This window comes from Pinus tabuliformis, chromosome X (genome assembly GCF_031772625.1).
Source record: "Pinus tabuliformis cultivar Carrire ecotype Pingquan chromosome X, CPIR1, whole genome shotgun sequence".
Lineage (NCBI taxonomy): Eukaryota > Viridiplantae > Streptophyta > Pinopsida > Pinales > Pinaceae > Pinus > Pinus tabuliformis.
Window position 1 is genome coordinate 649,177,439 of NC_142308.1, and position 27,745 is coordinate 649,205,183.

General features: G+C 39.1%; 1 protein-coding gene across 4 annotated transcripts in view; it reads left to right on the forward strand.

The window, feature by feature from the left end:
* LOC149141664 (FKBP-like peptidyl-prolyl cis-trans isomerase family protein) overlaps positions 1-27,745 on the forward strand; it is a 348,564-nt gene that overhangs the window by 262,868 nt on the left and 57,951 nt on the right. For 2 of the 4 annotated variants that reach the window (XM_089448330.1, XM_089448331.1), the window contains exons 4-5: positions 17,425-17,529; positions 17,709-17,785. In XM_089448330.1, coding sequence (XP_089304456.1) covers positions 17,425-17,529; positions 17,709-17,785 — 182 coding nt within the window. Of the gene's footprint in view, positions 1-17,420; positions 17,530-17,708; positions 17,786-27,745 lie in introns of all 4 variants that reach the window. The other 2 variants (XM_089448329.1, XM_089448332.1) reach the window with 1 other exon arrangement.

Sequence of the window (27,745 nt, forward strand, 5' to 3'; positions counted from 1 at the left end):
TCCTTTGCATTCGGGTAACATCTTTCTCACTTGGGATTGTTTAGCTTGCTTTGGCGAGCCCAGGTGCACACATTTCATGCATTGTACTCTTCTCCTTATATAATAAAATGGTTGGATTTTGGTGGAGTTCCGGTGTAAATTGTGGGTGTTTTATTGTTGTTTAAATATTTTGGTGTTGTATGGTATTTTACTTTGTTTATCACTGTTATTTCCTTTTTGGAACGTTACAGTGGTATTAGAGCCATAATCTTGACTCAGCTTGTGGGAAACTCTTCATTCTATGACAAGACTGGAATAAAAGCTAAAAAATCATGGGATCCAAAGAAAGGTTAAAAGAAAACAATAGGGTAGTAACCTTGAGTGAGATGATTAGGATGCAACAAATGATTATTGATGTGGGGGAGTAGCTGATTCATACCATAGTTGGGAATCATGACCATTGTCAATTATACGATAAATCCACTATGCCCAAAATTATGGATAATGCATCCAGATGGCAAGACATGATTGCAACTGATGTGGAGTTATTGGCAGTGAACTAAAAGACATACTAATCATTGCGACATGACATTCAGGTGTTGCTCTCCTTTTGGGAGTTCTGTGAACTAATAGACATGCACAAATCAACGGGAGTTCAGTGGAATTATGTAGGGATGATGAGGAGGATTAAGACAAAAGATGAAAGAGTAGTTGAAGGGGCCATGATTGGCAAGGAGACAGTTGAGCATACACCCGTTGATGAGATTCCATCTTTAGTTGAGGTATCCATTGATGAGGTATCTGGGGTTGTGACCGAGTTCTCAGGTGATAGCGGTGCACCACAGATTGATGAGGTGTCGGGAGCAATGTTGCGAACGTCGGAATTTTTTCGCTCAAACAATTTAATTGGCAATTGTTTTTTTTTTCTTTCGAAAAATCGCGATTTTTATGAAAAAATCGCGATCTGACCTGTAAAAATCATGGCGGCGCGGAACAATGACTTAGAAAAGCTATTTTTTGGTTTTTTTCCTCATTTTTTTTAGATAGAGGGCAAGAGTGAGAGCTAAGGAGGAGGAAAATTCATCTACAAGGGCAAGAGAGGAGAAAAGTAAAGGAATTTAGCATCCCAAGCAAAAAAATTCAAGTTTGGACCAGGTTTCTTCGGCAAAGCATGGTTTTCAGGTATGAACATCAAATTTGGCTTTTTTTTTTGTTTTTCCTTGGGTTTCTATCACCCATTTATTTTCCATGATTTTTGTTTGGATTTGATTGTGATTTTTTTTTTTCATTTTTGTTGCATATAGTGGATAGGCTTATTTTGGTAAAAAATGCAAAAAATTGATTGTTAGATTTATTTGTTTAATTTCTTCTTGTGCCTTAGTTTTTTACCATCATTTTTGCTTGGGTTTGAATGTGTATTTTTGCCATTATTGTTGCATTGAGTTGATGGTTTTTTTTTGGTAAAAAATTCAATATGTTATATTTAAATTTTGATTTTATTTTTTTAACTTGCAATTCTTCTTCTACCCCAGGTTCAACTTCAAACTTCAAAGTTCATCTTACATTAAAACTCAACAAACTTACAAACATGGCAAGGATATTGGACCCTCTATGGGAATTTGGTGAACTTGATTGAGGGTTTGACAGATCAAATTTGACTTGCAAGTAATGTGGGCATCATATGACAGGGGTATATAGATTGAAATATCACCTTGCACAAGTTCCTGGACATGAGGTAGGGCCTTGCACAAATACAAATCCAGAAATCATCCGAAGAGCCCTTAGATCATTGGAAGACGTTGAGCAAACCAAATTGTCCAAGTCAACTTCGAAGAGTCAACTAACAGGGAGTAGTGTCAAGATTGGGAGGTAAATATGAAAATTTCTAACACGAAATTCTATTGCAGTAAGTGATTTATTTTCCTACTTATTTTCCATAATAAGTTATTTACAAAACCTTTCAGTAAACATTAAATTAAATTCTACTGCAGTTATCACATAATAGCATAGAGAAAAATAACAGTGATATACAAGCACAAGAATTAATCACATCAAAACAGTTATTTTTGGACAATTGTCCCCAAAAAAGCCCAATGCAGGAAAACCGGTGCAACAGATGAGGGTTTATTTATCAATCTTCAACAACAATCCCTTTACAAGACAATTCTACAAAATATTGAGACACTTCTGAGAGAAACACCTAAGACAATTTTTCTCCTCCTCCTGGAGAAGTTCTGACACCCTGGAGACCCTCTACCCTCCTTTGCGTCACTTCTACGTCAGCATGCGTGAGGATAGCATCTTGAGTTGTGCTGTCTCTCTGATCTTCCCTCTGCGTTGTCTCTCAAATGCTCTGCATCACCTCTTCCTCAGTCTTTGACTGATGCTGATACCCTCCTCTTCCTTCACCCTGCTACTCTCCCTCTGAAATCGAACTTCTTCTCCTTGAGAATCAATTTCCCTCAGGTTACTAAGTATTTTCCCAGTGTGTCTCCAAATGACTCTCAAGTATTCTCTTATACTTTTCCTGTTGATGAATCAACGATCGGGATTAAGTCCTTAATCAACGACTAAGATTAAAACAGACTTGATCCTTGTCTCGTAGAAGCTTCTCTCCCATATCTTTATTAATACCTGTTAATATCTTTATTTTCCTATGTTTAGAGTTAGGAACCCCATTAAAAATATTAGTTATTTTAATAACTCATCATCTGGGTGGAATTTCTCCAAATGATTTTTGGGTCTTGGAGATCTCATGATTTCTAGCCCCTCCACAAAATTTCGGAGCTAGATCACATCCGATGCTACCCAAAATCAACAGTAAACATGAGTGGTACTGGTTCTACTTCAACATCAACATCTACAGCCAACCCTGTAGCTACCTCATCATTATTTGTTCCTAGAAACACACCTGGTTCACAACCATCTATCTCTTCAGTTATGAAAAAAGGGAGAAAGAAGAAGATGACAAGTTGTTGGGCAAGTTTCTTCTTTGGAGAGATATTCCTTTCAGTGTTGTAAGGAACAACCCATTTTTCTAGACCGCGGTTGATACTATTGCTATTGTTGGCCCAGGGTACAAAGTCCCTTCTTATGATGACTTCAGAGGGCGCATTCTTCAAAATGAAAAGGTTGATTGCACGAACAGATTGGAGGAGTTTAGGGCATCGTGGGTACACACAAGATGCATTGTGATGTTAGATGGTTGGTTCGATCAAAAGGGTAGAAACCTTCATAACTTCTTGGTTAATTGTCCCAAAGGGACAATGTTTATGAAATCTGTTGATGCATCTGCACATATGAAAGATGCACGACTATTATGTGATTTGCTGGATGTGTTCATATAGGAGGTAGGTCCATAACATGTTGTCCACGTCATAACAGACAATGCTGCAAACTATGTTGCTACTGGCAAGATGCTTATGGAGAGGCATCCTACCTTATTTTGGACACCTTGTGCTGCACACTGCATTGATTTGATGTTGAAGGACAAATGAAAAATTCCTTTTGTCAAGGATATTGTTGAGTCATAAAAAAACATTACAAAATTTATATATAATCATGCATTTGTGCTTCATTTGATGAGAACATTCACCAACAACGAAGAGTTGGTGTGCCCTGCCATTACACGGTTTGCCACCAATTTCATATCTCTTCAATCCCTCTTGAATTCTATGTGGGATGTGAAAACAATATTTCTTTCAGAGGAGTGGCGTGCTTTGGCATTTACCCACAAACCAAAGGGAGAGGCCATATGTAGGTTAGTTTCATATTAGGAAAGCTTCTGGGCAGGAGTGCAGGAGGTGTGTAGCGTTACTAAATCTTTGGTAAAGGTTTTTCGATTAGTTTATTGAAACAAGCCTGCAATGGGCTACTTGTATGAGGCCATGGATAAGGCCAAAGAATCCATTCGGACCTAATATGATGATAAGGGGGATGAGGGGTTTGAGAAACAACAACTCCTATGGGAAGTGATTGATGAGCGATGGAACAATACACTCCATCATCCCATTCATGCTGCAGGGATCTAACTAGACTCTGAATTTGCTTACTCCTGTGGTTTCTTATTTGATGTTGAGGTCATGGATGGATTATTCACTTGTGTTCAGAGGATGGTGCCATCTCCAGCAGAATGTGCAAAAATCTCCAAAGAAATGGAAATAGACAAGATGGCAGGTGGCACATTTAGCTTTGACATGGTTGTTGTGATAAGAAGACTAAAATGCCAGGTAAGATTTAGTTTGTTTCAAATTTCTTTGTTGCTTCAAATTCATACTTTGCTTCAACTTTCAAATTTCATTTCTTTTTATGTTTATCTTATGTGTTGTAGATGCATGGTGGAGAAGCTATGGTGGCAGAGTACCCAATCTCCGAAGGTTTGCCATTCGAGTGCTTAGCCGAACATGTAGCTCCTCGGGATGCGAGCGTAACTGGAGTGTATTTGAAAACATACACACCAAGAAATGCAACAAGTTAAAATATTCCAAATTTCCAATTAATTTTTTGAATTCATTAAATAATATTTTTTTATAATTATTATTTTATTATTTATAATTTATTAATTTATGACCCTTGTACAAGTTGGAGTCCTAGCGACTTAATGACATGGTCTACGTGTACTACAATCTTCGATTGTGTGTGAGGCAACTTGAGAGGACACCTGATGTGGAGGCCATCTCATTGGATGGGATTGACACCACTGCTGCATGGAGGGTTGACGCTGAGAGGCCTATCATGGAGTCGGCCCTTGATTGGTTAGAGCAGGAGGTAGTGGAGGAGGAGGAGGAGGAGGAGGAGGAGGTGACACCACCTACACTTCTTACCAGTAGAGGACATGGTCTACCTCCTATAGGTGCTAGTTCTTTAGCTTCTAAAGCACAACAGAGTCCACTGCCAGCTCCACCGCCATCTACATCTAGAGGGAAAGCTATTGCATTTTCTCGCAAGAGGGGTAGAGGGAATCAGTGGTATTAGTTATTTAGTTCATTTCTTTGTATATGACATTATGACTCATGATATGAGATATATTATTATATTTTTTGTTGATATTTTGAGGCTGAGTTGGGACTCAGGACTTAGTATTCAGGACATGATTCATTGTTATGTGTGATGTAGCACTAGAAATGATATTGCACATCTTATAAATTTGTTATTTTTTCATATTTATGTGTCAATGCATTTATTTTATGTTGTGGATGCTTTAGATATTAAAAAAATTGAAAAAAAAATGAATACTTTTGTATTTGCCGATTTTTACCGATTTTTTCTGATTTCGGACCCTCGCCGATTTAATCTCGATCGCGATGATTGCAACACTGGCCGAGAGACATCTCCACCTTGAGGAGATGATAGGTACAGAGGCATCCAAATCTCTGACAAAGTTGTTGGACGACAGTCACCTACAACTGACTGGTGAGTTATGTCTTGCATGTTGGGTTGTTTATGGAGGAGCAGTTGGAGGCTCATGTTGAGTCCATGATGGAGGACAATGTGCAACCATCCTTTGGGCTAGTCATTGATAAGGGGTAGCATAGAGATCACACATTGGGATTTCAACACAGTTTGCTTCAGAGGCACATTGACGGGATCTACAACGTTATTAGCGCACCCTTACACATTGGATTGAGGGAGGTAGAGTTATCTAGACATACTCAAGGGGATGGCTAGGTTAGCAAGACTGAACAACATGCGCTAAGTATGACACTGCATCAGCTTGGAGGGCTTGTTCCTTCCGTAGGGGATTGTACATTTGATCCCTCCTTTGGGATTTGATGGCGAGAGGTACTGAGCAGGTACTTGATGGAGCAAGCTAGGCGGTTGGTTACATCCATTGCCACATTTCAGTAGAGGCCATGGATTACCAGAGGAAATCGAGGGGCAAATTGTTGTTGGGATCTAGGTGGGATTTCCCATGACATCATAGAGCCTGTAGGTGATAGTAGTAGTTGTGTGATGGATTTGACGTTTGGGTGCACACAGATCTTCAGATCTCCATCAAAGCCCCAAACAACACTAGTGACAGGATGGGTTGATAGGGGAGCAGACATATTTCATGAGTTGTCTTCACATACTGACTATGCGTGGAGTCATAGGGAGATTAGCCTATTCTGGCAGGAGTTGGTAGGAGGTGGCATTGACAGGCCACCAGACGAGGCATTACATGGAGATGGTGCCCTCTCATTGGTATATTGAACACTGGAGCTATTGAGGATAGGCACAATAGTGTCATTCCCTTTGGGATGTGAGAAGTTAGGTCGCTCATGTCTTTTAGGGCAGATGGGGATTTATAGCCCAGATCATAAAGGGTTTATTACCAGAGTGGTGGATACTTTGGCACATGCAGGATATCGCATGTTACAGGGTGTTACGACAATGGGCAGTGGTACACAAGACTGCACAAAGTTATGTCATAGGGTCCAGTGTTATGTAGAGGGATGTCAACTGATGCGTACAGACCCATTTTAGGCCATAACATCTAGTGGTGTGTAGGGCTATACAGCGAGGAGCAGTGGCCTGCAAAAGAGCATGGAGATGCATGGTGATGTGCTGTAGCATGTCAGTTTACACTATGGAGTAGGAGGAGTAGCTAGCATCACATAGAGTACTTGTGGGGAGTGTCAGGTACGGTGACACAGGCAGGACATGAGGTGATACAGGTAGGACACGAGGTGATATAGGTAGGACACAAGGTGATACAGGATGGGACAACAGCAGCAGGGGGTATCCAACAATGTACAAGGGTAGGCTGCAGTGTACAGTGGCATGTCGAGGAGTACATGGATGCTTGGTGGTATGCAAGGGCATATGGTTTTGCACAATGGGGTCTTGGAGTGTTGCCTCTAGGGAGGTTCATGGACGGAGACACCGAGCATACCTTTGGGTGTAGTTCACTTAGGATCGATGGGGACACAGATGAGCGATACTTCATGGTATCCCATGGTGACTCACACGCCTGACCCACTTCTACATCACTTACGGGCACAGTTGATTTGGTTGTTGTCCTTTGACACTCTAGGCATGAGCAGCGGGGGAATAGGGAGCTCACCCGAGATATTTGGATGATATTCAACGCACTAGGGGAGAGACTTCTCAATGGTGGCATTGGGTCAATGTGCGAGTTGACAACCACAAGTTGGGGGATGAGGTGATCATTTGCAAAGGTGGCATATCATTCATCATTGAGCCTACGCTTGGGGAGCTGGTCACGAGGGAGACATGTGTCATTCTTTCCACACAGTGTGTTGCGACCATGCATGAGTAGAGGATACTGTGTATGACTGAGACAATTTTCCAATATGTGTCTGGGCTCCAAACTTTGTATTGGCACATTATCAAGAGGGTGGATGGCAGACCCAATGATGACAGTTGGCAGGAGCAGGAGGGATCCACATACACTAAGTCGATTGCGAGAATCAGATACCCATCTATTGGTTGCATATGGCACATGTGGCTTCCAACGGTCATCGGTACTACACAGTGGCAAACACAGGGTAGTTTAGCATGCATCATATTAGTTCATGATATATGGAGCCTATATATTGATTGCATGCAGGGAGTAGAGATGAGGCACAGATGGATTCTGACAGTTGTCAGAGCTATGTTGCAGAAGGTCCAGTTATGGGATGCAGGGATTCAGTTGGTTTATAGATCACTCTGTCTCATGATGAGCAGATCCATGGTAGAGAGTGATCTAGCTCACTCTTGGGTTGGCACATGGGGGCTCGCAGAGGCCTCCATTGTATCACGAGGCAGGTTTTTCTAGTTGCAGCTCAGGATCAGGATTAGCCATGGATGGGTAGACATTGTCATCATGGAGATGCCTTGATAGGATAAGCTTGGCCTTCACAAATATTCCACCATCATGTTTCAGGAGGGGAGGATATGATCTGAGCATGATTGGCAACTTATCATAGTTAGGGCGGCGCAACGTCAACATGGTGGCACCCTTATGAGACTAGCATGGGATCCAGGTACAACAGGATTTGGTGGTTCAGCTACCCTCAAGGGTGAGCTGGTTTCTACAAGGGGAGATCATTCAAATATTCCATTGGGTTCTAGTGATTCACTGTTGACATGGGGAGCATCACTAGTATGGCAGGATGTTCAACAACGAGGAGTGGTTCAGTGGCACATTTGGGACCCTGGCATTGGCTAGGCCAACTTTTGGAGCAACAAGATATTGCTTGAGGACAAACAATTTTTGGCGTGGATGATTGTAATGTTCCCAATTGTTTTGTGATTGCAAAATTCACTAAGGAGTTTTGCCATTTTTTGGTGATATTAAATCAAAGGAGAAAATATTATTTTGGAGGAGAAAAGCGGAAATTATTATTTTAATGAAGAATGGCGGCAAAGTAATATTTTATTAGTGGTAGGTGGGGACCACTAAGGGAGAGGGCTATCAATTATAAATAGAGCTTGGAGGCCTCCATTTGGTATCTTTGATCATTTGACAATTCAAAATTAGTTCTCTTGAGTTGCTTAGCCAAGACAACCATGTTGTTTAACACAAGGAATTTCCGAGCGGGAATTCCACCCTCATTTCGGATAATTTCGATTGTTTCCCTACTGAGGCAATTTGGGGAGCTCAATTCAGAGTTTACATTGGGCATATTTACAAGTTATTTCAGTTGGTAAGTTTTTCTTCCAGGGCGCAAAAGTGGTTCAAATTGCTTGTGGGGAGATCAATTACAGAGGAGCAGAACACCGAAGGATTTGCAGGGGTTTTTCCCCTAATTTAGCTAGAGATTTTGTGGTGATTAGCAGGGCTGAGTTGAGAGAATTCTTGGGGCCGAAATTCTACATTTCTGGAAGTGCACAGGGGCTGGAGGAATAGAGGTTGAGGAGAGATAAGGGTCGAAGATTGGAGGTATTCCTCAGGGGAGAATTTAGCCAAAGTTGGGAGAGATTTCCAGTGGTGGATTTGGGCTTAATTCAGCAGTATCAGTTTTGTGGGGCGTTTTCTGGCCAAATTGGGCAATTTGCACTTGTTGGGGGTCATCGAGGGTCAGTGGATTCAACCCAAACCCTTTCTGGGTTTTTGTGGGTTTATTGAGAGGAGGCTCTGACTAGTTTTACAAAATTTTCCGGGCGATATTCGGGCTCGAAATCCTAATTCTTATAGAAGGGCAAATTGCTAGTTAGCTGAAGAATTTGCACCATTTTGTGGGTTCGACTTTGGCTTGGAGATAGGCCAAACCCTTTCTGGGTTTTTGGTGGAGAACTCAAGATTAATTTGGCGAATTTTCTGAGCACTTTTGGAGGCTCAAACAGGGGTTTCTTCCATCCAGCAATTGTAGAATATCTAGGGCCAACGCAGAACATTGAGGAGAAGCCTTTCCTCTGCATCCGGGTAGCATCTTTCTCACTTGGGATTGTTTAGCTTGCTTTGGCAAGCCCAGGTGCACACATTTCAAGCATTGTACTCTTCTCCATATATAATAAAATGGCTGAATTTTGGTGCAATTCCGGTGTAAATTGTGGGTGTTTGATTGTTGTTTAAATATTTCGGTGTTGTATGATATTTTACTTTGTTTATCACTGTTATTTCCTTTTCGGAACATTGCATTAAGCAAACCTTTTAGGGGTTTTTTTGTAAAATTATGAAAAGGTGACTTGGTTACCCTCATATAAATAGAGGGGAGTCACTTTTCATCATTCATCATTATCATTCATCACACTCTCTTCTTCAAGAAATGTGTACTAGCTATTTGTCTTCTTCTACTTGGATGCAATGTGATCTTTATGAACGGATTGTCTTTGGAGGAAGACGTTTGCATGGGGAGACTTTTTTGGGATTGATTGAAGTTATTCTTGTAGAATGGTTGAAGTTTCATGTTGATTTTCTTCCATTTCACATGCTATATTATGTGAATTGGGGTTTCTATGTGTGCCATATTAAAAACTGCAATAATTTTCCTTGGAATCTTGATTCTTTATGGTATGTAATATTTGTCTTTCAAGAATCCCTCAAGGGAACTTTGTTCATGCATCCCTTGACCTTAAAATCCCTTAATAGGGAAGTTGCTGGGTTTTTTAAGAGAGGAAATTCTTCCCTTCACCCTCTTCATCCAAGGCCCTTTATCACTGGCCTTGCCCTAATTGACTTCATTGCCACCCAAGATAAAGGCACTAGTCTAGTAAGTGTTGATCAATTTTTTATTTATTTATTTTTGCTTTAATTTTATGGTAACTTGATCAGATATTGATCCAAGACTTTCATAATAGCTCAAATTTCAAAGTGTTCGAAAGAGTATTGAACCTGAATGATCGGATAGATCTCGTCTTCCTGATTCCGGTGCCGAATAGTTCAAAAAACTGACACCGTATGAAGAAGTTATTGCCATTTGAAAAGTTCAATAAACTGCAATTTCCAAGAATAGTTGATTTTTGGAAAATATTAAAAAAAGAATATTCCAAGGAATATTCTTTGGAATGTTCCCTAGAATATTTTTGTTTGGTTGACCAATCAGGTGCTGACACGTGGCAAGCCCGTAGGTTGCCAAGTGGCCTTGGATTGGCATAGTAAAATTATGTTTGGGGTTCGGGGGGATCGAACCTGTGACCTCCAGCAAGACCTGAACGCGCGCTACCGACTCCGCTACGGTGGTTCTTAACAATCTATGGTCAAATGTTGTATTTAAACTGTAACAGTCGGCGGTTTGGGGGTCAGGACCGCCAGCGGTCTTACCAACTAGCGGTCCTCGAAGCTATTCACATGCCGCAATGTAATCGCCGGTCTAAGCGCCTCTCCACACGACTAAATGTTAATTAACTGCCAACCTTATCCCTAACCGCCGATGGTAATACCGGTCACATGCGCGCCAGAGGATCCTATTACGGTTAACAGTTAGCGCTAAAGTTGGCAGATTCTGCTAATTTGGGGCTTGCTGCCAAATTTGGCGGCCTTAACTGCCAGTTTGCCAAAGTTAGTGGAGGATCTCTAGGGCAAACTGATCAAATGCACTTCAGAAGTGATATTCGACCTAAGAGAGTGAAACAAGAGGCTAGCTAAGCTAATCGAGGCCTTCTGAAGCCAATGGAACAGTCCAGAGAAGTTGAAGAAGCCATCTTCAAGGAGATTTTCATCTAGGGGGCTCAGGGCCACCAGGGGTTGGAGGTAGTTGCAAGAGCTACCAGTATCCGTTCTCAGCGAACCAACAATCATTCTTGACTGTAATGAGCCTTCTGAATCCATTGCAAGGGTTTACAAAAGCATTTGAAGACTTCTAAAGGCCAAGATGCTACAAGGAAGTTTGAGGCAGCCCAGTGCCAACCATGGAGGAAGGCTTAGATCGGGGATGCAGTGCTCATTTTGAGCAAATGAATAGTCTATTGTTGATGTCTGATATGTGCTGGAGACAGTAGAAGAGGTTTTAGAGACAGTTGTGAATTCTGAAGGAGTTTTTGCCATCAAGAAGCTCAGGGAAGCTCAATGCACCGATTGAAGGAATCAAGTCTAAGGGATCTTAGATCTGTTTGCAGAATGATGACAACCATGACAGGGATTCAGATGGTTTTCTAAGCCCATTGGTTCAGTCAATAACCATTGGAGTTGAGTGTGGAACTTGTAAAAGAATTGAAGCCATAATCCCAAAGAGCCAAGTCAATTTGACAGAAGCTCAAGGAGACGTAGCCCACGATATTTGGGTGAACTCCTAGATTAAATTTGTTGTTATGTATTGATGTTTATTTGCTGCATTATATGGCTATTATGTGTGTCTAATATCAACAAAAACAAATCAACTTAAAGCACTTAAACAATTAAAAACAAACAAAGACATACACCTGTTTCAAGTACTTAATTTCGCAATTGTCAACATAAGCTAGATCAAATAATTGTTAAGCTTTGGAGTGAGAGGTTCTTGTAAGTGAAACAAGATGTTAAACCCTCATTTCAGATCAGGTGGTATTAGAGCAGGATGCTTGATTAATAGAAAAATCTATTTGCTTGTTTGACTTGATAGGTGTTTAAACAGTACAAAGGATTCTACTGTTTGATTGTTTGTAAATTGACTATTGTTTGAGTTTGCAAAGGTGAAGGGAAAGCTATTGATAAGCTAAGTCCAGGAGAGGACAAGAAGGAAGAAGGGCTGAAGGCATTCTCCTTACCCCAAGGACCTCAAGACAATCCTTGAAGCATAAGAGGGTTTGTTTACAAAAGGCTGCTTGAATAAGAATTTGATTCTACTGCCATTTAGTTCAGAAATTTGTCATTAGTTCTTTGAAAGCTTTGTGAATTTTGTTGAAGTGATTTTGTTCATTTTGATGATGACAACTTCTACAAGTGAGTTTTCCAAATCCTCCTCTTTCACAAGATTATTTGATGAAGACTTGAAGCGAGATTTGTTCATCATGATGGATATGGTGAGAGAAATGAGCACCAAACTTTGAGAGTAGTTGAATTCCATGAAGGAAGAGAAGCAGTTGCTTTCTGACAAATTGCAGGAAATGGAGAGACAACTTCATATTGCAAATATGGATTTGGAAAAGATGCATGAGTTGGAGACACAACTCCTTGCTGCCAAAGAAGCCTTAGTCAAGTATTAGCTTGAAGAAGAGGTAAACAATTCTAGTTTGTCTTCAATTTCCTCTAAGAATATTTATGTTGGTTCTTTTAAAAAACATACAAAAGGCATAGGGTCCAAGTTAATGTCCAAAATGGGCTATGAAGGAAAAGGATTGGGCAAACATGCACAAGGTATTGTTGAGCCAATAATGGTTGAGGAAAGGCCTAAGTATTTGGGTCTTGGCTATGGACAATCTTATGGAGAAAGTTCCAAAGCAACCATGAAGGCAATTGAAACAGTTCCTAGAAGGAGTTTCATTTCAGGTTCCCTACCTCAAGTTTGTAAAGATTGTATTCTTGGGGAATGCAATTGTTTGAAACATCATTTGTAGGAAGAAGGTGTTCATAAGCATACACTTGAACCAGAGAATTGTGAAAGCTATAAAAGCATTGAAGAGACTGATGGTGTTTCAAAGGGAGCTACTTCTTCATTTGATTCACCTCCTCATGAAGGTAATGCAGGTGAAAGAGAAAGGTATAAATCTGATTTCCATCACACTTCTTTTGATTATGTTAAGCATGGTAAATTTCCACATAAGAATTGGAAAAGAATTGCATGTTCCTTTTGTGGTTTGGTTAACCATAGTGTTTCTAGATGTTGGAAGAAAATGGCCACATAGAGGAAACTTTTGAAGGAAAGAAGGCAAGAAGCCAAAGGTCCATTGAACAAGGCAAAGTATGCTGTTAAAAAGATGAACATGTGTTGTACTTATTGCCATAAGTAAGGACATATTGCTGAAAGGTGTTGGACTTTGAATCCAACAATGATTCCATGAAATTTGAAGAAAGTGGAGAAAGAGTATGGCAAGAATGGAAAGGAAGTTTCCATAATCGATGTGTTTCAGGATGATCCACATGTTGGTATCGATGTGCAGTTAAAGGAAGCACCTTTGGTGTGGAATGGTAAGAAATGGTTAGAGTTTCAGTTCTTATCTAATTAAAGTTACATGTCTTTTGATGAGAAAAGAAATGTGTCACATCTATTTGTATTTCTTTGCTAATGGAATGCAAGTTGCAGGATGGAAAAGTCAAGTATGTAGACTCACTTTATTACAGCGAAATTATATTCATTTCAGCTTTGAAAGTACATGTACATGTGATCGAGGATCTTGTACTCATGACTGTACTTAAGAGAAAGTTGAAGAATCGAATACATGCATAAGGATGGAATGTATGAACCCAGGGATGTTAATGATTTCCTTGTATTTGAATATGTATGTAATTGACTTGATGGAAAGCTATCGACCATCATATTGTTTTATTTAAAGATGCATGTAATGTCATGTCGACTTGGAAAAGTTGATTTGGTCTCCAAGATTGTAAAAGGGAGATAATGATGAAGTGCTTCATATTTGTAAAAGAATCGTTAAAATTCTTTTTGTACATGTTTGACTTGAAGGGTCAAATGTTTGAAAATGCATGATTTTTGTCGGCTTGGGATTTAGTCGATCATTTGTACACAAGATGTAAAGCCATGTTGATGATTCACATGATGTGAAATTTGTTTCTTTTGATGGAGCAAGACTTTATATCGTCAAGTTGTTTTCCTGTATTTTGACATTGTTTGCTGAAGGAGATTTGCAGCAGCAAAGGTCACCATGGAAGTGGCTTGGAAGCGATGTTCAGCTACCTTCTGTAAATTCTAGATGAGTTCAAGGAAGACGATTCTTAACAGGAGGACAAGCGCATCCAGGAAGGGAAGTGTCGACTATCTTCGATTTTTGGTCTAAAGGCACCTGCCATGCAAGAAAGTGTATGGAGGCTGAAAGAAGAGGGTACTGTACTCTCATCTACTATTCAGATTAGTATATGAGTCTTTTGGGGTCCAAAAGATTCTCAATGGGGAGGAGTGATCAGATATTGATCCAAGACTTTAATGATAGCTCAAATTTCAAAGTGTTCGAAAGAGTGTCGAACCTAAACGACTGGATAGATCTCATCTTCCTGATTCCGGCGCTGCGAATGATTCGAAAAATTGACACTGTATGAAGAAGTTATCGCCATTTGAAAAGTTCAATAAATTGCAATTTCCAAGGATAATTGATTTTTGGAAAATATTAAAAAAAGTATTCCAAAGAATATTCCCTAAAATATTCTTGTTTGGTTGACCAATCAAGTGTTGACACGTGGCAAGCCCGGAGGCCGCCACGTGGCCCTAGATTGGCATAGTAAAATTACGTTTGGGGTTTGGGGGGATTGAACCCGTGACCTCCGACAAGACCGAAATGCGCGCTACCGACTCCGCTACAGTGGTTCTTAACAATCTAGGGTCAAATGTTGTATTTAAACTGTAACAGTCAGCGGTTTGGGAGTCAGGACCGCCAGCGGTCTTACCGCCAGCGGTCTTACCCGCCAGCGGTCCCTGAAGCTGTTCACATGCGCGATGTAACTGCCGGTGTTAGCACCTCACCATGCGGTTGAATGTTAATTAACCACCAACCTTATCCCTAACCGTCGGCGGTAATACCGGTCACATGTGCCCCAGAGGTTCCAGTTCCGGTTAGCAGTTAGCGCTAAAGTTGGCGGATTCTGCTAATTTTAGGCCTGCTGCCAAATTTGGCGGCCTTAACTACCAGTTTGCCAAAGTTAGTGGAGGATCTCTAGGGAAAACTGATTAAATGCACTCCAGAAGTGATTTTTGACCTAAGAGAGTGAAACAAGAGGCTAGCTAGGCTAATTGAGGCCTTCTGAAGCCAATGGAACAGTCTAGAGAAGCTGAAGAAGCCATCTTCAAGGAGATTTTCATCCAGGGAGATTTTGGAGCTCAGGGCCACCAGGGGTTGGAGGCAGTTGCAGGAGCTACCAGTATCCGTTCTCAGCAAACCAACAGTCATTCTTGACTGTAATGAGCCTTTTGAATCCATTGCAAGGGTTTACAGAAGCATCTGAAGACTTCTAAAGGCCGAGATGCTACAGGGAAGTTTGAGGCAGCCCAGTGCCAACCATGGAGGAAGGCTTAGATCGGGGATGCAGTGCTCATTTTGAGCAAATGAACAGTCTATTGTTGATGTTTGATATGTGTTGGAGGCGGTAGAAGTGGTTTCAGAGACAGTTGTGAATTTTGAAGGAGTTTGTGCCATCAAGAAGCTTAGGGAAGCTCAGTGCACCAATTGAAGGAATCAAGTCTAAGGGATCTTAGATCTTTTTGTAGAATTATGACAACCATGACATGGATTCAGATGGTTTTCTAAGCCCATTGGTTCAGTCAATAACCATTGGAGTTGAGTGTGGAACTTGTAAAAGAATTGAAGCCATAATCCCAAAGAGCCAAGTCAAATTGACAGAAGCTCAAGGAGACATAGCCCACGATATTCGGGTGAACTCCTAGATTAAATTTGTTGTTATGTGTTGATGTTTATTTGCTGCATTATATGGCTATTATGTGTGTCTAATATCAACAGAAACAAATCAACTTAAAACACTTAAACAGTTAAAAACAAACAAAGACATACACTTGTTTCAAGTACTTAATTCCGCAATTGTCAACATAAGCTAGATCAAATAATTGTTAAGCTTTGGAGTGAGAGGTTTTTGTAAGCGAAACAAGATGTTTAACCCTCATTTCAGATCATAACTAGGGTTAGGCTTATCTTAAAACTTGCATTTTATAGTAATTTCATGTCCATATGGTGTTTCCCTATTGGAAGGGATTGCATTTAATAATTAATAAAAGGTAAAATCTTGCATTGATTGTATATTTTAACCTTAAAATTAGTGCTGATGTCTCGGTATTTATTTCTGTCATATGCAATTTCAGCCATTTAAAGCTTTTTTTTACTAAGCCCTAGCTTGGCTCCTTAGCCTATTGGTCCTTTGTTGATTCTATCATTTATAGGCTATTTTCTTGAGTTGTTATATGCCATCATGTGCCATTAATGCGCATATCTTACAAACCTTAATTTATAACAACTCTCCTCTAAATTACATAGGTCTTAGAGAAATGTACTTGAACTTTTAGGAAATTCTTATCTAAGCTTTTCAAGGCTCCACCAGTACCTTTCCTTCAAATCATTAGACCTTGTATCACCATTGGCCCTCCTTAGTTGAATACTTTTCTAGTGATCTTTATAGGAAAGTTTCCCTTGTGGGATTAATTTCGCCACTAAACAGGTGGAGAGAAGCCATTGAGGTGACAATGGTCACTGATCTTTTGTTGCCATAAGACCTAGGTTGCTTAGTGGGGCTTTGCACTAGGGCTGCTAGATTTTGCAGCAACAGGGCCAATTTATTAAATTAGTCTGCAGGGCACTCTTTTCTAGTTGGCATGTAATTAGTCTTTCCTGTGTGAGTTTTCTTCTTTGAAGGGGGATCTAAGTTGTTTATTATTTTGAATATACATGAAGTATGATAGTTATTTAAGGGCTTCTATACTGATAACATAACACATTAGCTCAGAAGAGGAACTTTTCCTTGAATTCTACTTTTCTAGTAAATTAGATATATGCCAAGAGCAATCTGCTTGCTGAATCTCTAATTGTGATTAACTGGCTAACGGCATGACTTCTAACATTTTGGATGATAATAATTTTGCTTGAGCTTCTAGGATGAGTGTTACTTTCCATGTTACATACAGACTAGTATTTTCGTAAAGACTTTTATATAGGCGCCTGTTCTTTTGCCAACAGGTAGAAGAGTTGTATATTGGTGATCTAGTTTGCCTTCTGGATTTAAGATTATGTTTTCCTAACCTACCAGTTTACATAACAAGAATGATGATCTGATTATTTGTGAGAGTTATTTTGTAGTTTGACTTTTGGTATTTCTTGAAGGGTATTGTTTATAGGAAGTGATTGGTATAATCAAGGCATGGTGCTTATGCACATATATTCAAATTTCAAAGGTTAAGCATTGAATCTGCGGTGTTGTGTGGCAGATAGTTTTTCACTACACAGGGTTTAACGAGTCAGGTCGTCGCATTGATAGCAGTTATCAGCAAGGGCGGCCAGCCAAGACACGTATGGGCATTAATGGCTTGGTTCCAGGTAAAGATCTATATATTGACAGATATTGTTAACTCTCAAAGTGTTTTTATTAAGATCCATATCATGCATTGATGTCAGAAAAGAGAACAAATCCTTCAATGCTTTATCAGAAACTTTTGTTTACTAGTTTCAGAAGAGATTCACTGACAAGCACATCTATGTAATTGCTTAACATCAAGGCATTGAAGAAGGGATTCGGACTATGAAGCCAGGTGGAAAGCGAAGAATAATTGTTCCACCGGAACTTGGTCCTCCTGTAAGTTAAATTTTCTGTTGTTCTTTTCATGTTACGTCAAGTTATCAACCTTGTCTGTCATGTTCATTACTGTATTTCCAGAAATAAGGTTCTGATTGCGATTTAGTGATAGAAAGATAGATAAGAGTAACAAGAAATATCTGGTTTAACCAATATTTTCCATTGAATGACCATAAATCCTTTAACTACCTCTTCTTTAAATAGCTAAAGTAGTGGCCATGTTACATGATTACAAATTGATCCCCAAAATTCACTGTTTTATATACCAGCTCTATTATAGTCACTGAAGGTCTCAGATTAGTGAGTCTGTGAAGAGTTCCCATGGAAAGTTGCCATTCTGTGTAACTTTAAAAATGAAAGGTTTTGCAACTCACCGACTATTTTTTGTAATCTCTACTAAACAGTCTTTTGGAGTAAAAATATTTCAAGTATTTCCTATACTTTATAGGAGTTGAAGTATATTCCTTCATACTAAATATAAAATTAGCTTGCACCATCCTTTGATGAGAGCCTAGGAGTAGGATTCCAATGGAGCTATGTTCTCTTCAGATTCTGTCAGTGAAGTATCTATCATAGATTCTTCTGCTAGATATTAATCTGTTTCTCTTAATCTCACTATGCATTGAATAGAGCTGTTGGTGCATTGAATAGGGCTGTTGATAGTAGATACCTAGGTCATGCTATTCGTAGCTATTCCTAGAAGATAATTGACTTTGCCATGAACAGAGAGGAGGTAGCATAAGAGTTTAGAGGAAGAAAAGAAGAGTGAAATAAAATTTTGTGTGGTTGGTGGGAATTGTTTTCTACAAACTTTACATACAACAAAGGCATTGCATGGTGAACTCTCCCATGATCTATACATTAAAGGGATTGCAAAAGGCATCTTCCCTAAAATCCATTTTGAAAACATGATTAAAACAGATAGATCATAAGAAATTTGCAGAATGGAGTGCAGTACATTTGCAGATTATACAATATAAGTATATAGCATTGGAAGGTAGGGGTAGGGAAATAATTCTCCTTTGTAAAGTCTGCAGCTATAAAATAATATGGTACGTGGAAAATATATTCTTCGTTCTAATATTCCTTCTTAGAAAGTTCCCGAAAGGGCTAGTGGGTTTTCTGAGTTTTAACAATTTTGTCAGTGAGGAATATTGTCAAACACATGGTGACATGCTGATATAGGTAATTTCAAGAGTTTGCTTGAGTGTACAACCATCATTAAATAAAATGGCCATACCAAACTCTCAACTCATCTACACCTCTTTATAAAACTCAGAAAATTATGAAATTGCACTGGCAGTGACACACAAGGATTTTCCTTAAAAATAAGAGCTGAAATATACTTTAGAGCATTCCAGAGATCTTTAGTCAGCAATATATATAAGTGATATTCAACCCAGTAATAATCACTAGAAGACTTGGAAAGCATTATACATATATCTATTTCTCTCCCACTGTGTTTGATATAGGAGGTTAAAGCGGCATCCAAATTATATTAATTCCAGAATGACAATTACACTAATTTTTGACATTTTAACTCCAGCAATTAAGAGGCCAAGGAAACATATCAATACTGTCCACATAATATATCTATATCTATATCTATATATATATATATATATAGTGATGGCACAATAGACAAGAAACAAGAACCTGATATGCAGCCTCAAGAATATGGGAGAAACCTCTGTCTCAGGTACGATAATATGCCCAGATTTCGACTCACACCCAGAGGTAGTCTTAGCCTCAAAATTGATTGAGAATCTGGTGCTTTTTCAACTGTATGGATCAGCCACAATGCAGAGGTAATGCTCAGGATCCTTGCTGAACATACACAGGTCACTGAATGGTAGAAAAATACGCCTTTCTCCCTGGCACTGAACCTCTGAATTAACTCCAAGATCTGAACACTTGTGATGGCAGAAACAAGGATTCAGCCTCTTGTATGTTGGAATTTGGCCCTCCAAAGTTGAAGTGCTCGGCCTGGAGATTCCGGGCAGAATTTGCCCTCTAAAGGAATTTATTTAATTGCTTCAGGAATGCCCTCGTTCCTCTGTCACCAATAATGGAACCCAGCTGGTGTGGAACGTAGTTTGATCTACTAGGAAGGTGGTTTTCGGCTTGCTTGTAGAATCTGGAAATGACTGAACATGGGAAGGAAGTATGGCTCAAGAAACCCACATGGCCTTGCAACCAAGAAGATGTATTTCAGCCCTGTTCAATTCAAACAATTCGGCCTCTTTGAAAAATACTTTTGAACTCTCCTCTTCTGCTTGAGAATTGAGAATCTCGACCTTTATCTTGATTCTTGACAAACTTGTCCTTGTAGAGATGGACCACGAAGTCCTGTAATAAACTCAAATTGAGCCTCTTGTAAACAAATTTGTTCAATGATGAAGTCTCCCTGCAATATGCCCAATAGGAAGATCTGAAATGATCTTCCCCAAGAGCTAACTAGGGTAGCACTTGAAGTCCACCGAAATTAGCTATTGAGTTTCACTTGAAACTCTTAAACTTGTTGGAGCTCCTTTCAATTTGTAAATGAGATAGGTAGAATAGAATGAATTTCCATTGAGCTCTTCCTCCTTTTATAATTTTCCATGGAGCCTCCCTTTAGCTTCTAGATCCTCCATTTTTTCTTATTATTTTATTGGTGGGGCCATTTTCCACTTTTTGCTGCCATTTGAATAAAATAATAATTTGCCGCCATTCTAATAAAATAATAATTTCCTTCCATTTTCCGGTAAAATATTATTTTGTCGCCATTCTCCATTAAAATAATAATTTCCACTTTTTTCCTGCAAAAATAATATTTTCTCCTTTTTATATAATATCTCCAAAATTGGAAAAACTCCTTAGCAAATTTTGCATTCACAAAAATTGGGAACATGACAGTCCTCCCAGCCAAAAATTGCTTGTCCTCAAGCAGTGCCTAAACAAGCACCCTCTCTAGCTGTTGATCCCCATTGTCACTGCAAATTATGCTAGGGTCCCAACTGTGCCACTAAATCATCCATGACCTTTGCGCTGTACTGTCATGAAGGAATCCTTCAATACCAGGATCCCAAGCCATCCTGATCAACACAAAGCTCCCCTTGCTCCACTCATATCTTGCCCGATGTAAGTACCAAAATTTCTTTGCATACCATCAATAAGTAGAGCATCATGATAATGTAGAACCTATGTTGCATGGTTACCCGCACCCGGGGGTGGGGTTCTCGAACCCGTCCCGGGTTCCCGCACCCAAGTACCAGATTCGGGTACGGGTTCTTCCCAGACGAACCCTGAAGAACCGGGTTCTTCAAAAAAAAAATTGGGTTCTTTTCCTTTAACGGGTTCTTGGGTTCTTCGGGTTGGGTTCTTTGGGTTCTTCGGGTTCTTTGGGTTCTTCATAAAAAGAACTATATTAAAAATTTAATTTTCACATAATTTTTTTATTGAAATTTAAAAAATAACTTATAACAAAGGTAAAAAACTTAAAAAACCCTAAATCTTTATGACTTTAACTCTTTATGAACGCACACAAGCAAATATCTGATACGTGATTACTGATTTCATTTAACTTTTAAGTTTTTCCCATTTGGTTGAGGCTTGAGCCGTCCCCGTTTACCATTTCCAGCGACAGTGGGCAGCTTCAGCAGCAGTGGGCAGCTTCAGCGGCAGTGGATAGAGCAACTTCAGCGGCAGTGGTATTTACAAGTTTTCGTTTTCAATTTTATTATTACATGAAAAAGTTTCACAAGACCCGCGTGTGAAAAATATAGGTGCATTATATTACACATTTGAACAGTGAACACCCGCAGGGGCTCAACTACATTAAGCAAAATTGCCAGAATGAATGTCACAATTTCTTGTTGTTTCGGACTGTCTGCAACATGAGCCACAACTGTCAGTCCACTTTTATACACTCAATTTGCCTCCTACAGCTGCAGCATAGTCCCTCCTCCTTGTTGTTGTCAAACGCTGAGCTGTAGGGCTTGATTCATGCCACTGTTTACACAAAACAGCTCACTGTTCACTAAGGAACAGACCTCGGCCTCCCTATGCAGACTCCTGTACCCAACCTAAGCCCTAAACAGAGATGACAATGCCACAAACTTACCTCTACTCAGCCCAGACTTGTTAAATTTTTAATTTTTAATGCTATATACTATAATATGAGAAGTATACGTTTCAGTTCTTTTAACCTAAAATAGTTGCAATTGGATTAATAAAGCGCAGAAAATCTTCATCATTTTTTGCATTAATGAATGGCATTACATAATTGCATTCATACACTGAATATAGCTCTGTGCTATTCTTTACAATATAAACTGTTCAGTGAGAATGTATTTCAAATTTTCAACTCAATCATCTACACAACATTCAAGCCAGTTCATTATCTACCCTCTAACAATGGTGTTGCTTGCCCTGGCAATGTAATTTCACCATGGATCAACAAAATCCAATTAAATGGTTCAGAATTTGTTCAGGTAAAACAGTTCATAGTATATATATTTTAATTTTTGAAAAATTGAATCATTACAATTGTCATTAACATATAAATTCTGTGGTTTTTTTTTAGGCTTGTGGCTACATTAAAGTATAAATTATGGCTGCTGGCAGCATATATTTCACTGCTGTCCCACCAAACACACAAGGCAGCCCAATAAAATAAAGTTTAAAATGTTGAGTCTTTGAGAACTCAGAATACTTTAGGATTTTTGAGCGTACTCCTGAGTTTGTAGGAAACTTTACTAGTGTATCTCAGTCAGCTGTGTGTGACAAAATCTGTCCCATTTAAATTATTATCATTAAAGTTTTCTTGTTTAAAGTTGAAAAAATATACAAATTCAAATTTCATATATATTATTAATTATAAATTTATAATTTATAAAATATAATTATTAAAATTTAATATTATTATATTACCCGACGAACCCACGCACCCTGTTTCCAAAAATGCCGTCCCCGTCCCCGTCCCCGTCCCCGTCCCCGCACCCACGTTTCCTGGGAACATAGTGTAGAACCTAGTCCAACTCCTTATGAAGCTGCCCTATCGAGTAGTCCATCTCATGCACTCCAAGAGTGAACTCCTGAAGATACCACCCAATCCATGCAAAAATAAAGTCTCGCTTGCATGAGCTTCCCCCGATATCCTATTGCTAACCAACCTGCCACTTTGTACAGTTCATTTGATGGAGATGATGATTGCATTGAATTCCTCTTTTTGAGAGGACCAAAATCGACCTAACGATCATCAAATTTGGACAAGGGAAAGTGAATTTTTGAATTATAAGCCCACAAGTGCATATTTGATTAGGTCAGCCCTAAAGCAAAATGGACACCCTTGGAAGGCTATAAATACAAGTGATCTCTGCCTCATTTGGACATCATCATGAGACATTCTTCTATTCTCTTTCTTGTTTTTGGCTCACACAAGTCTAAGGTAGCTCTGTGGAGAATTTTTTCGAATGAAGAAGAATTGCAGGGTCCGAAGCTCACATTTCTATTTTAGGGTTTTGGGCCTCAGTCGTGTTAGGGTCCTATATTATAGGGATCTTAGTAATTTCAATCTTTCTATTCTTTTGAGGTCAATTTTTAAATGTCAGTTTTGATTTCATGAGTATTATGGTTTAAAGAAGTCTTTTCTGAATAAGAGGTCTAGATTTGGATTGAGTGTTTTTAATTCATAAGGGTATATTTGCTAAAATCCAAAGTGTAATGTCATGAAGGATCATCATTAAAAGGGTAATCATAAGGGTCATTGGTCACCATGAAAGAGTATTAAAGGGTCATGTCATGAAATATTTTGGTCGTCATGAGTTAGTTAGCTAAGTCATGTCAGTTATGGGAATCAGTTATGGTCAAGAATGTTGTGTTTCCATTATTTCACATCTAGAAGTGGGTCATCATTACTTCAAAAGAAGATCTTTGAAGTGTATGAAGGCTATAAAAGTCCCTTTTCACTTTCATTTCAGCCATTCGAAGCTATCATCTGCTCTGAAACACCTTGGAGGATGAGAAGAGGAACGCTTTTATTTGCCATTGGGAGTTGCTGCGAAAATTGGGAGTTGCTGCTACAAAAGTTGGAGCCACTGCATAACTGAAAATTGTTGTGCATTTCAAGGAATCTTCGAGCCAGTCATGAATAAGGGTTTCTCTCGATTCCTTGAGATTTTTTGTATTGTATGTGCCCTAGTTCATCTTGTCAAACTAATCAGAGGCCTTCAGATTCCCTCCAACCATCCTAAGCTATGATAACTGTGTGTTTTGCTGCGCAAGCTGCTGCATAAAGCTCTTGCTACCTCCCTTTGTGCATAAAAACCATTCTTCTGTTGCGTTCAATATTGCTGTGAGCCATACATAACTCTTTCTATGAATTTCAGTTGAGTAACACTGATCAGATCCTTGTTGTTGCTTCCCAAAGAAAAACCCTAGCTACAACTGTTGCACATCTCCCTTGTTCGCTGCGCATTTACCTGTTTCCACTTTGCTGGAAAATTCACCGTTGAATAACACTACACGTTGTTTTGAAGAAGTAATGTAAGCTTGAACATACAACCATGGACACTCCAGAGATGAAAAGGAAGGTGAAAGGAGGAGAGATTGTAAGATATGAACCCCAAGACCTCAGTCTAGTGAACTCTGACCCTGCCATCATGGTTTCATTTGAACAAGCTGGGTGTATTGCTTTTTGTGAGAAGATTCAGAGCTAGGGTCACCACTTCCAGCTCACCAAACATTTTGCATTGAATTTCAAGGGGAAGGAGGTAGAGGTTGGAAATTTGGATTTTGTTGTCTCTGAGCAATCCCTTTACATGGTGAATAATGGTTTAAAGGCATGGAGTTGGATTTAGCTCATTTTAAAGACTTTTTGAAGCCACAATACAAGGAGGGGTATGGGTTTGTTATCCCAAGGAGTTATCTGCTGGACCATTATAGTAAGCTACTAAAAGTGATTCATAGATATTTTACATATGGAGGGAGGTTCAACAAAATTTATCAATACCACATTAGACTTCTGATGCTTTTTACAGGTAAGAAAGCCTTAAATTTGCCTTATTATTTGTTTAGGAGTATTAGCAAAATAGCTGATAAAGTTCAAGAAAGGGGCAAGTCAGATTGAGCCTAGCCTATTCTATTTTTCATTGATTAAATTGTTGATGCTAAAAGAACTTGACAAGAGGGAGCAATCATGGCAATAATTCTTGATATCTTCAGGGTGGATGGCACAATCCTTTGACAACCCAAAGAGTAAGAGAGACACCACATTAGTTGCAACCAAAGAAGCCTCATCTGTAGCAGTTGGCTCAGTGAAAAAGCTTTTGATTGAGAAGAAATCAGTGTGCAAGAGAAGTTCCAAGAAGCTTCTTGGAACTTCTCATTTCACCCAAGATAGAACAAGTGGCCAAGAGACCAAGAACAAGAGCTTCAACCAAGAGATTTCTTGTAGACCCTACACCTAGTCAAACCAATGAGATAGCAGAGAGCGCACCTGAAGGAATGGAAGATGATGAAAAGGATCAAAGAATCGGGGAGCTGTAAGATCAACTTGGTAAGGCACATCTAATGATAGAACAGCTACAACAAGAAAACAAAGATCTCAAGAGGAAAGCCTTACAAGAATCTGCTAAGCCCAGTAAGGAAGAACCATCAAAGAGAGCCTTAGTACCTACTGTTGAAGACTAAGGAAAATAGATAACAGACATGGAAGATGTGTAGAAGATGTCAATTGAGTAGTCTAGAGGACCTAGAACAAGAAAATGGAGATGCAGGTGAAAGACGCTGCTCAGCCAAAACAAAGGATAGTTGAAGTATTTGATGAGAAAAATGAGTTCAATAGGACAACTCAGCTAGAAATGCATTCAAACCTGTGGAAACAAATGATCTAGGACAAGTGAAAATTGCCTCATCCGCCAAAGATGGGAAGCGGGTTTGGGTCAATGCCAAACAGTATCGGGCCATTTTAAAATGAAGACTAGCTCGTCTAAAATGGGAGAAGACAGGGAAGAAACGGTCTTAAAGGAAAAGTACTCAGGCCCTTCGCAATAAGCACTCAAACAAGTCCCCTCTCCAAGCATGTGGCAACAAGAAGTCCAGAGGAAAAGTCATTGATGATTCTGCCTTCTATAGTCCCATATCCACACCTCTGACCTAGTCATTTGATATTTATGTGAAAGAATTGTTAAATGCAAAACAGAGGTTGGAGGTATTAGAAGCTAAAGAGTAGGAAAGAGATCATAAAATTCATATAATAACAACCGAGAACAAGACTTTAACAAAAATAAATAAATTTTTTGTAATGTTCCAAACTTAAATAAACAGTGATATGCAAAGCAAAAACGATTTACAACACAAAAAATTTCAACAATCAATAAATGCTCATAAAAACTTCAGAAGTAGAACCAGTTGAGACATTTTATTAATCAATGGAGCAAGTACAATAGTATGGAGGAATGCACCTGGCTTGCCTTAATGGCAAGCATGATAGAACCTAGGTCTCTGCGTTGTCCCAGAAAACTACACTGTTGGTTGGAAAGGAATTGCAAGAAACTCCACCTCTATTGCTCAGAAAATTCTATAAATTCAACACCAAGCTCATTGACAAAAACCCACAAAAACCTAGAAAGGGTTTGGTCTAAATCCAACCTCCCAAATTCGACTTCCAATATGCCCCGCGCCCTCCAAATTGCTCAAGAATACGACCTGCAAGGAATACAAGCAAAATCCTCCACCCAAGCTTTGGAAATGTAGCAATCTCATCCACAAATGCTTCCCTTAGCTCCCCCGGCAAAGTCTAGTCTCAAAAACTGATACTCTACCTCCCACGTGTGCCCAAAATGCTGCCTCTGTGCGGGCCCTGGAAGTGCGAAAGCCACACTGCAGAGAAGCACTCTTCTCCAGCGCCCAAACTCTCCAAATTGATAGCAAAATTCCTATGCCTCCTCTCGGGAAATCCTCACAGCCAAAACTCCTTTGCAAGATGCCACAAACAAACTCGGCCTCCCTTCACAATACACACACCTAGAGATGAATGCAACTGTTGGAAACCACAATGAAATCCTCCTCTGGAAAGACTGAAGGAAGACCTCTCTAGGGTGGTGTTGTCGCACAAAGTGTCTAGGCATCACGACAACACTCAGAGTAAGGGCTGTCACTCTTAATCCTTACTCACTGCGTTTAGACTCTCTCCTAGACAAATCAAGGGGGGTAGTCCCTAAGGTCAATGGATGAGGATAACCTGTGAAACACAGGCTCTAGGAGATTTTAATGATGGACAACTTGATGAATTTAATGCAGGTCTCGGCTAAATAAGTCACAATCACGAGATAAAAATGACTACAGACCAGTGCCTTTAATGTGCTTTAACTAAAGACTACATAATAACAAGTTATCCATAACGATTTTCCAATATGTGACAAATAGTGACAATCATGTATGATCAATATAAACGCCCAAAACTGTATCATGCAAGAGATTCTAGAATAATGATTTTCGTTAGGAATTTAGATCTAGAAGAATTAACTTTCTCAAATATCATTTAAAACATTTATCGCACCTTGACCATAGAAAATTCATGAAAATTTAAGATTTTACACTCAATCACCGAAGACACCAAGGAACTTTAAATTAGCATTTCAAGTATTCCTTAGGCAATTGCTTTAATGTGAAAAATAAAGAAGTAAATTAAATCAGCGGGTTAATAAATCGAAATTTTAAATGGGCCACATGCCACATTAAATTTTTTTAACGTTTAATCACAAATCCTTTAATTTATTTCATTCTTAATTCTCACGTCACCAAGAATTTAAAATTTTTAGATATTTTTAAATGTTTTAGATTTTTAAAATTTTATTTTTAGGATTTTTTGAAACTTTTATATTTTTTGAATCAAAATCAAAATCATAAATTAAAAAAAATGAAATGAAATCGAATCAAAATATTTAAAAAATAAAAGTCAAAACAAAATCAATT